The sequence below is a fragment of the Takifugu rubripes genome, chromosome 4, assembly GCF_901000725.2.
Source record: "Takifugu rubripes chromosome 4, fTakRub1.2, whole genome shotgun sequence".
Taxonomy (NCBI): Eukaryota; Metazoa; Chordata; class Actinopteri; order Tetraodontiformes; family Tetraodontidae; genus Takifugu; species Takifugu rubripes.
This window is the reverse complement of record NC_042288.1, coordinates 4,789,000-4,799,312: the sequence shown is the minus strand read 5'-3', so window position 1 is coordinate 4,799,312 and position 10,313 is coordinate 4,789,000. Positions and strand designations below refer to the sequence as shown.

Here is a 10,313-nt window from a genome sequence, read left to right as displayed (position 1 = left end):
ATTTACTAATCAAAAGGAATTACAGTACTGTTAACAGAGGATGATGTTACCACAGAGGGGCCCCGGAAAAGAGTAAGCCCTGCGACAGAAGCTTCTGGCTTCATGTTCAGAAACAACTCCAGTCAGGTATGAAAAGTGGAGCCATAAACCCAAACAATTCAAATTTAAACGAGAATTTATTGAGCACCAGCAGAGCCAGCCAAGGTGGGCTGGGCAAGCCAGAGCTGGCCCCAGATAGCAGAATCCACCCTCAACTGGTGCAGTTTTCAGAAGCCTAAAGGAGAAGACATAAAATCACAACCCATTATGTTAGGCCTTCACAATAGACTGTCCCCGTTAAACAAACTCCTCTTTCTGTCATCTCATGGTGTCCAATGTTAAGCGGTCAGCTACAACCACCCAAAGGAGATAAATATTAGACATTTGTTGGTGACGTTTGGCTAGCACGTAAATACCCCACAATGTGTTTTCGTGTGTCCACGGAGGCTGGTGTACCTTCAGGGACTCCGACGCTTTGCGCAGCTCTTTGATGACAGCAGATAAGGCCTCTGGGTTGATGCCCTGCTCACACAGTCTCACACAAATGGACAGAGACTCCATGTCCAACCCAGTGTTCAATAAGCGGGAAATTTCCAGCAGGACTGTGAAAAAAACATCCGTCGGTGGTAGTGATCAACACTGACATGGTTTGATCGTTGTGGTACACCTGTCCTTACCGTCCATGGTCTCCCGAACTGCATTCATGTTTGCGTTCGCTGCACTTGCCATAGTGGCTGCGAAAACTGTGTCAGAATACTCGAGATTAAACCACCGGAACTGTTACGGCTGCAAATTTTGGATTCAATCTATGCAACATTAACATGCATCACATCATATTTTGAATGGAAAATAACAGCAACTATCATGGACGCTAACGGCGGATGTGCTAAGGAAACTATAGGCGGAAGTGACGACACCATATTCCTTTTCTGATTGGTTCCCCAGAACTTCCGGCCCAATTTCTATTGGCCAGCTCTTTTTACGGGCTAAGTTGAAATAAAGGTTTGAAAGCTTTCTGTGTTTGCTAGGTGGTGTTGGCAAAGCCTTCAATGGAAGCAGGTTTTTGCTCTGCGTTCCTTCTGATTTTTTAACACTTGTAAGTATCGTTGGGGATATCTCACTGTAATTAATTGTTTTCGTACAGGTCCGTGTAAAGTAAGCGCACCAACATAATTTAAGTTAATAGAATTCCTTCCTGCTCGTTTTAGAGAGACTGTAAAATAGAAATGTAGTTAATGTGCTCCACTAAACCAAAGGAGTCGTGAATTAAGACAGATGTTTTCCTTCTTTCAGTAGAAATGTGCTGCTATTTCTGCTCATTTTGCTCACTGTTGTCAGCTAAAATGGGAGACCATGTCGAGATTACGTCACAGATCACCCCAGAAACTCCAGGCAGGCCTTTCATTAGAAATCCCTTTGAAAGTCCGAATGATTACCATCACCTCCGAGAAGCTCTGGTGCCGAGTCCTTCTGTCTTCAAGTCCAAGCCTTGTAAATCTGTAAGTGTTAACACACCTTATTTTAAATCCTGTACCACTGTATGACCCTTGCAGAGGCGCATCGTGCCAATCCACAAGTGTTGATTGTGGACAGCTTTACTTTACTTATTTGTCCCTGTCTTAATCTGTCTCGCATGGAGACTCCTCCAAAGTTTGATTGGTCTATTGAGGAAATGGCAAGTCTTCTCCCAATACACATAGACCAGGAGGAAATCCAGCTCCAGTCTTTTTGCCTCAGCCAGACCAGGTAATGGCTGAAAGACACATAATTGTCCTGTTAGATGATGTGATGTATGACCAGTAACAAAAGCTGATGCTAGTTTTCTCTAAAAATTCTAGACTGGATTCTGACATTGAGGAGAAACGACAAAATGCTATTGAACAGGCATGAGATTCAAGTTGAATTTTTATTCCTAAATATTTTATATTATGTTCACTTTTTTAAATTTATATTTGCCATCTCCCATTAAAGTTTTTCACCAAAGGGACCATTGTACCTTCTCCTTGGGCAACGACTAACACCCGTAAAACCTGTCAGATCAAAATGAAAAGTAGGGTCTGATTTCCTTTTTTTTTTTTTTTTTTAATCACTCTGTTATTTGATTTCAATTCGTATTTCCTCTGCATTTTAAAGTGAGATTCATTGAAGGTTTGCTCATGCACTTGTAGGTTGTGGATCTGTTATGATTGCAGAAGAGCCAGAAAAAACCTCAGGTAGGTTTAAGTGGACACCTTCAGGCTCTGATCTCCTCTCTCTTTTACTGATGTCATTGAATGCTCTTTCTTCACAGTTGCTTGTCAGACAACTCTTTCGTTACCTTTGACCTTTGATTTAGAGAAAGTTCTGGGTAAGATTTTGACATTTGTCCTTGAACTCAAACCATATTATCTTCTAGCACTAACCCCCCTCCCCAACTGTCCTGCAGGGGACTATTACCGCCATGCCGGGGAAGCATCTGACGCGGTGCAGGAAAGTCTCAGTTCCTCCTCTTTAAGGAGAAAGCTCTTCCTTGATGGTCAGGGCAGTTACAGTGGCTCTGACTCTTCTGGTCCTCCAACTCCAGAGAGAAGTTATACCAGGCAGGAGAGTCCTCCTCTAAAACAAGTCCATGGCGCTGCAGAGGAGGAAGCTGTATCTTCTGTTATTGACTCCCCTCTGGCGTGTGGAAGGTTGGCTCTGACTCCCTCTACGGTGAGGCCATGTTGCACATTTATCCTTGAACAATTTGCCTGTGATGAAAGGTTCATAAATAAGCTGTTGTCTACCCAGACTTTGGAAGCTGTTCTATTTCTAATGGCAGGGCCAGTTCTCCTCCAGTCCCATCCAGAATGGCTGCTTTCGTGACTGCAGCCTTGGCAGTATCACCAGCCCTCTGTTCCCTGACAGATCGTCTCCTGCTGGCCTGAGCTCCCCTACAGTGTCTCCTATTGTTGCATATGCAACAAATGCATCAAGCTCAGGTATTTTCTTTTGCTAGAATACATTTTGTGATGGAGTTTTATTGCATTTCTCTTCTACCTCGGTCTGAAACAGTTAATCATTTCAGCTGACAGCAATCAGCCGAGCAGCGTTACTCCATACGATGTCCACCCGAGTGTAAATATGACTCCCTGCACCGAGAGGCCATTTGTGGAGGGTTGCTCTCCTATTCATAGCTGCTCCCCGCATCACCTTCAGAGCTACAGTGAACACCAGAACGGCAGACCCAAGCCCCGGCTAAGACTTCACTCCAGACTCTCTCCTCCCCTCATCTCCCCAATCCTTAATCCAAATCTACCAGACCATCAGAGGGCTGAGGATCTGCTTCCTTTTCCCTCCTCTTCTTCATTTCCTCCTATGGATCTAGATCCTTCGTCCCCCTTGGGCCACAATCCTCAACTTGATGTAGGTGAGAAAGTTGCCCCGGATCCTTTGGAACCTCTTAAAATGGAGGAAGACAAGCAGAATGGGATGGCAGGAAGGTTGGAAGATGAAGAGGAGGAAAGTGGAGAGTCTTCAGGACACCTGACCAGCTCTCGTATGGGAAACATGTCAGGGACAGACAGCACTCACATGTGTGTGTCCGTCCTGATGGAGGGCAGCAGTCTACGCTACGACTCCAGCATGCAGGTTGGTTTCTATACTTGGATTTGGAGCCTGCAATTAAATACAGTCGCTAACTCTGTGCCGGTGCTGCTGCCGTGTTTGTGACTTTATTGCATGTGTTTAGGTGGACAGCGGCTACAACACCACATCAGCGGGGGCCAACAGTCTCACAGACTCTGAGAGCCACTGCAAAGAGTCCTTCAGTTCAAATCTGCTTGAAGAAGCCTTTCAGATTCCCAGACACTTGAAAGTAAAGGTACTATTGAGATCCCACAAATATCAGTCTGTTCATTTGTATTTTTGTTTGTTTGTTTTATTCAGCCCCAAAATCTTTTGCAGGTATTCTACCCTCATCTCTGAAGCTCGACTGATGCGTTTAGGACGTCCAGTTCAGAGAGAACTGAAAGTTGTTAAAGTGACATTTACACTGTATTTGTATCATTTATTGTAATGAATTTGTAGCACGTGTAAAATTTCCTGCTTTTATGTGGTTTAAGGCTCCGTGTTTAGGTCACAGGTTTGATCACAGCTGAGCTTCTACTATCAATACTAAAGAGAACAGTGATGGTTGACAGCATCCCTACGAAGAGGACAACTTTCACACATGTAACTTTGAGCATCATTTCCCATCACTTCAATTTGATTTGATACTGATGTATTCGGTGCAGTCGATGCTGCCTCCAGGCAGCAACAGAGTATTTATGTATAAAGCAGTTTTATCATGGTTCAATCATGTCACCACTGTGGATCATATCTGGATTGGCAGGATATTCTTAAACCCGTCAATAATTTCACTAATTGCAGCACAGCCTCAGGAGCATTTTTAGCAGATTGTGACATTAAATCTAAATTGAATTATTTCTCTAAATAATTTTTATGTGTTTGACAACCCAACATTTTCAGGTTCTCTTTTGCCTTTAACTGCTCTGCGAATTCCAGAGTTTAAATAATGAGTGCAGTGTTGCTTCAATGGGGCACATTTATTAAAATGAATACTTGCTTCAAATGACAGAGTGAATTGTTTCAACAGCAGGTCTTTCATGGGCATTTAATCCAGAGAATCAGCTGTTAATTTCTGGATCAACAGTCCAGTTTTGGTTTTTTGGCCTGTGGTTCCACATCGGGGGCTAGGACACTCACACCTGGGATCTGAAACAGGTCATGCATTGTGGAAACTGGTTAAAATGGTAAATGGATAAAAACATTGTTTCCATTCTTTAGAAGGGCGCAGGATGATGCAGCACTGGTACGTGAATGTATCCTTACCACCGGATCCACCAGAGCCATGCGGATTTTTTGATGCTGGATGTTGGTATCATCCAGTCTGATGGTGACTTTCACCTTATCAAATATGCAAAAGGTGTGTTGCTCAACTTTCAGAGTGGGGCCCTAAAACACACACATGCAGGAGACCCTTAGACACACTGATTGATGGTGCTCCAGTAATACCAAACACTTGGATTCATACCGCTTCATCAAAGACAAGATTTGGGGCTGACTTGTCTTTGGTGTCAAAGAAGACGGTTCCCTCCAGACCAAACCTGGGGATGAGGATGATGATGGCGTTCTTCCTCACAAACAAAACAAATCCCTCTTCATTCAGAATGCCTCTGCTCTTGAAGAATAACTGGAAGGAGACAGTTTGTGTTAAAGCCAGACTGACACCGCAGAGCTGTTGCTTTGAATTGGCACTACCTGCGTGTGGAAGGCCACAGAAGCTCTTTGTGCATACTGGGCCATTTTATGTCTGTAGTTGAGGTTGTTGGAAAGGGCAGACTGCTTGTGTTTGTCCATCAAATCTGGGTAGGTGGTGTCTGCTCCTATAGCCACTGCAAGCAGACGGTGAACAATGATATCTGCATACCTGTGAAGGAGACCAAGAGCACCGAATGTGCAAGAGAGGAAAGGTATCAAAACCTGGGAGATACACTATGAATGGCTCCCCTCCCCAGCATGCATCATCTTCTTACCTCCTAATAGGCGACGTGAAGTGTGTATAAATGGGCGAGGCCAGGCCATAGTGGTGAAAATCACTGTCCATGCCAGAACAAAAATAAACAGCCTGCATCATGCAGCGGGTGGCCAGGATACGCAGCAGAGTGTTGAAGTAGAGGAAGCCTTCCACGCTGGCCTTGTCCAGGGAGTAGGCTAGTGCCTTGGCTGAATCTGTGTGGATCTCCACATTCTGACGTGAAAAAAGGTGAAACAATGAAACAGAAAATTATGAGTAGGATATCTGTCATAGTTTCAAATAAACTGTGAGGGAAATTAGTCACAACATAGTAAAATAACTAAAGGTAACAAAAGCAGCTAACTAAAAGAAGTAGTGTTACATCTGAGAGGACAAAGCTGGTCACCAAAAAAACTGAAATCAAAAGAAACAGTCACTTTCTGCTAAAGTGAATGAACATAAAGTTCTGAGGGTCTCTCACCTGTGACTTTGAAGCCTTATGCAAGATGTCATAGTTTGATGGAGGGGGAGCTGGATGTTTCCTCAACATGGCACAGTCTGGAAATTCATCGTAGATTTTCTGGGCAACTGATATATTAGCCAGCAACATGAACTCCTCCACCATGGAGTTGGTCTCCCTGACAATCAGCAGAGGCTTTTTAATTTTTATCTACATAACATCAACCCAGGAAAGGTCCAAAGGAAAGCTGGAGGGAGAAAGCTTCCTTGTGAAGCTACTTACAAGAGCTCCTTTGCCTGGAGGTCGATGGGGTCGTGGGTTTCACTGTCGATGTGGAAACGTACCTCTAATGAGGATAACGTCAGGGCTCTGAGGGGGAATCCAACACTCATCCCTTTAATATACAACTATTATATAAAAGAGAAAATTGCCGTGGCCAAAATAAAAGCCTCATTTTCAATTCTCAGCTTTGGGCTCACCCATTTTCAATCCTCCGTTTCTTAAGAATTTTGGCTAATTTGTTGAGGCCTCTTAAGCTCTTGGTGATATTGTCGTTCTTGGTGCTATCATCGATCCTCATCTGGGCCTCAGCATAGGTCAAAGATGCCTGAAGAGGAGTTATTGCTATCATTGACTATTTTGGCTCCTGTTTTCTGCGTGTGCGTGTTTTACCTTCGAATTAATGACACTTTTTGTGAACCTTGTTTTTAGAATCTCAGACTTCTGGTTCAATTCCCAAATACAGGAGAAAGCAAACCTGGACAAAAATACACAAATGGCAAAGAGCTGACACCTGAAAGAGCACAAAATAAGGAGTGTTATGGGGTATTTATGTATGAGGAGAAGTCCCTACCGGTCAACATTTGATCGTAGAGAACAAAGATTGGAGCTGAGGAGCTCAGGGACCATATCTATCCTCTGAAAGGGACAAATTCAAAGAATACAACATGTATTTTAAATCCTAACATTAAAGTTGAGGTCTGATGATCAGCCAACACACAGAAGATAATAAGTGAATACACCAGACCCTTTTATTTATTGGGTCTCAAATGTAAAAGACCTTTTATTGGTGTTAACAATGATATTCAGATACCAATGTTGGATGTGAATACTTACTCTACCACACAAATAGACAGTGGTGCCGCGGTTTGCAGCTTCACTGTCTAAAGCGTTGCCAGGTCTGATGAAGTGGCTGACATCAGCAATGTGGACACCGACCTGCAGAAGCAGACACATCTCAAACACTGACACAAATAAATAGTTCAACGAACACAGTCTAGGTCACATGTGTCAAACTCAGTCTTTGAGGGCCACGATCCTGCCGGGTTTTCTGTCCTACCAGGCTGAAAATTCAATTTTGTACCTCGAGGGTTCCGTCTTCAAGCTCTCTACAATGCAGAGCATCATCTATATCTGTACAGCCAGGAGGGTCCACGCTGCACACCGTCAGATGCCTCAGGTCCTCCCGCTTCTCCAGGTCCTGATATCAACATTCATAAATAGACACAATGATGTGATGCCAAAGAACAGGCCCATAGCCCACTGGTAAATATTGAATACGCATTGGTACTGTATGTTGTTTTCACTACCTCTGGCGTGATGGCCCATGGCATTTTGGGAAGGAAGCTCAACACAGCTTGAGAGAAAGGCTGGTGGGGAACATCGTGCTCTAGCAGCAGGACCTCCTGCTCTGTGTCTTTTTCCCCAGCCTTCCCAAGACTGCGCACAAAGTGACCCTGACAATCAGGAAGAATGAGACATGCACGGCACTCAGTTTTCCCAAGTGTTGCGATAATGCTTGTATACCTCTTCCCACCACGTATAGTACACTTCCAACTCACATTTGGGTATCTGGAATGTTTGGGCCAGCCATCGATGGCCACCATGATCCTCTGACCGGCTAGTGCTGATGCCTGACGGGTCTCAATGCGTATTCGAGGTATACGGCGTTCTGCGGGGGTGAAAAGGTGCCTGGTTGACTAGATAAAAGAGCAAAGCAAAGGTCAGCTCTTAGACTAAAAGGCAGACAATATCCACATTATAACATTTGCTGGTTGATACATATATTTGAGGGCACTAAGCTTTATGACAATGTCCAACTTATGGTGTAAAGAGCTGTTTACACGTACTTCTTTAATCTGAGAGACATTAAGCATGCCACAAAAAGGTCTCCAGTTCCTTTTGATGATTCCCACAACTTTTCCTGTGGGCTTTTGGGCTGCCGTGAATGGCTGCAACTGCTCACACACAACATGGGGCTCATTAGAATACCAAAAAAAAACACACACGGCACAAGAATAAACCACCTGCTGTCATTTCATTCTGACTATAAAAAGCGGAAACTCAGTTCGATTATTTTACATTAATTTGTAATTGCTAGCCAAAGCCAATAACACAAGACGTAAAAAAAACCCACTTTGTCCTCTTCCTCATTAGCATTTTCGTCTTTAGCCTCGCCTTCATCTTGGAGAATGACTGAGGATGGCGCCACCCACTGACTCTGTGGTAACAGTTGCACGGCAACAACATCCTGGTGGACGGCTCTGTTGAGGTTCTGAAGACCCTGGATAAGAACCTGGAAGGAGACTGACAGGTGTATTTCCTCTGGCAGTAAGTAATGTCGCTGAGATTGTTCATTCACACATGAATGTAGACTCACGCACCTCTGTCGCATCTTCTCCACCTCCATGTACAAAGACAGTGGCCTCCAGATAGTTGTCCCTGCTGGCCCTAAAGGTGCCTTGGAGTAAGGAGCCATTCTTTATTCCCGTTTGGATCACTGACAAAGGGAGGTGCTCTGCAAATAACACCTTGTTACTGGTAATGTCATTCTGAGGAAGAAGCGAAAAAAATAAATGACTGGAGAAGAAAAGTTGATTCCGATACAAACTCCATTTCAAGTGAATTACTACCTGGAAACCTCAACAATAATAAACAGTCATAACACTGAAAATGTCTACCTGGTCATCACTTGACAATGCCAGACGATCCACAAGCTCAGGGTTTGCTATCAGACTCTTGATGTACTCTTCACCTAGAATGAAATGCAATAAAATCTTTGAGACTGAACCGGAAACTCATATTTTTAATCAGAAAAAACATTTTTACATTTGAACACCAGCAGGTTGTTCTCTTTTGCTTTCTCCCTGTTTCCTAGATCATTGGTGAGAAGGACCACTCTGAGCTCATCTCCATCAGGCTGGTGACCTTTGAGATGCTCACTGTACCATTTTGCTGCCACACGGATCGCACGGTCATTGCGATCATTGGCACTCTCCCCCGGTTCCCGTTCGATGAAGGTCTCCCTGGAAAAAAGAAAAAAGAAAAATGAATACAGTTACCACATTTAAGCATAATCACAGCCTAGTTTGTCACCTGTGGTGTTCATTAGTGAAAGTGTAGAAGTGTTTCTCTTTGTCCTGTATCATATCCTTCACACGTTTGTAGACTGGTGCGCTGCGATGACGAACCTCCTGCAGGACAGTCTGAAGGATGATGACATTACGAATCACAGCCTCCTCCAACACATCAACCTGCACCACACAGGAGGGGGGCGTCAAAACACATTTATACGGTAGTGTTAAACTCAAAGACTACAATGCATTACATGCATTAAACCGCTGTCATCAATTTAAATGTGGACTGTCAAGAAATGTCAGCACAGTCACGTCATTAGATTCTTTGATCACGACAACCTTGGATGGAAATTAAAGATATGTTTATACCTGGTGTAGAACCACATTTGTGTCCGGGATCAAATAATGTGGGTAAGAGCATAGATTGCTCTCAATACACGCGTCTTTTTGAAGGACCGGAGACTCCTGTTTGCATTCTGTGCAACTTTCGCTTCCACACCAAATATCGTCTCTTAGATAATGCTCACGCACAACCTTCATGACTCCACCCGACCGGGTCTTCTTAACAAAGGTTTTTGACTTCAACATATTGCTGATAAAATCTTCCAACAGTAAATGGAACAGGAATTTGCTTCAGATCTCATTTGAAGAGAAGTCGCGATACATGTGCGAAGTTAATCTGTTGGTCGATATAACAGTCCCTGAGTTATAGGACTATTCTGATTTCAAGAGCTCTCAATTGGTGACTTTATGTTACACTAATATTTGTTCTAGAAAATTCTCCAGTATTTATACATCTGCTCAAAACACACGCGCGTACACACACACACAGACACACACACACATATTTGCCATTAGCTTTTGCAGAACCGATTCTCCTCCGTTATATTTGGTTGGCCAACTAATTTATGTTTTGTGACAA

General features: G+C 43.6%; 3 protein-coding genes across 6 annotated transcripts; 1 reads left to right on the top strand and 2 right to left on the bottom strand.

Moving 5' to 3' along the window:
- Positions 1 to 157: 157 nt before the first annotated feature.
- Positions 158 to 923, bottom strand: mzt1 (mitotic spindle organizing protein 1). Its single transcript, XM_003963739.3, has 3 exons — positions 717 to 923; positions 496 to 641; positions 158 to 274 (listed from the first exon to the last, which is right to left on the bottom strand). Exons 1-3 carry the CDS (start codon positions 766 to 768, stop codon positions 251 to 253), a joined length of 222 nt encoding a protein of 73 aa, XP_003963788.1. The 5' UTR covers positions 769 to 923; the 3' UTR covers positions 158 to 250.
- A 77-nt stretch (positions 924 to 1,000) lies between these two features.
- On the top strand, positions 1,001 to 4,630 carry bora (bora aurora kinase A activator). Of its 4 annotated transcripts, none has more exons than XM_011602974.2 (12): positions 1,001 to 1,135; positions 1,378 to 1,538; positions 1,667 to 1,785; positions 1,878 to 1,923; positions 2,011 to 2,089; positions 2,208 to 2,252; positions 2,330 to 2,386; positions 2,465 to 2,730; positions 2,840 to 2,999; positions 3,086 to 3,648; positions 3,749 to 3,880; positions 3,964 to 4,630. In XM_011602974.2, the coding sequence occupies exons 2-12, from the start codon at positions 1,383 to 1,385 to the stop codon at positions 3,982 to 3,984; spliced, it is 1,644 nt and encodes a 547-aa protein (XP_011601276.1). In that variant the 5' UTR covers positions 1,001 to 1,135; positions 1,378 to 1,382; the 3' UTR covers positions 3,985 to 4,630. The 4 variants fall into 4 exon arrangements, with proteins under 4 accessions (XP_011601276.1, XP_029690633.1, XP_011601275.1 ...); XM_029834773.1 differs by having other exon boundaries at positions 1,015 to 1,135; positions 1,336 to 1,538; XM_011602973.2 differs by having other exon boundaries at positions 1,054 to 1,135; positions 1,333 to 1,538; positions 1,679 to 1,785.
- On the bottom strand, positions 4,586 to 10,283 carry dis3 (DIS3 exosome endoribonuclease and 3'-5' exoribonuclease). The gene is made up of 21 exons (XM_003963758.3): positions 9,761 to 10,283; positions 9,411 to 9,568; positions 9,144 to 9,340; positions 8,996 to 9,069; positions 8,699 to 8,866; positions 8,452 to 8,610; positions 8,165 to 8,272; positions 7,877 to 8,014; positions 7,625 to 7,771; positions 7,399 to 7,515; positions 7,152 to 7,253; positions 6,889 to 6,953; positions 6,708 to 6,792; positions 6,515 to 6,642; positions 6,318 to 6,404; positions 6,057 to 6,213; positions 5,595 to 5,809; positions 5,320 to 5,488; positions 5,093 to 5,251; positions 4,891 to 5,013; positions 4,586 to 4,773 (listed from the first exon to the last, which is right to left on the bottom strand). The coding sequence occupies exons 1-21, from the start codon at positions 9,977 to 9,979 to the stop codon at positions 4,705 to 4,707; spliced, it is 2,844 nt and encodes a 947-aa protein (XP_003963807.2). The 5' UTR covers positions 9,980 to 10,283; the 3' UTR covers positions 4,586 to 4,704.
- Between the last annotated feature and the right edge of the window lie 30 nt (positions 10,284 to 10,313).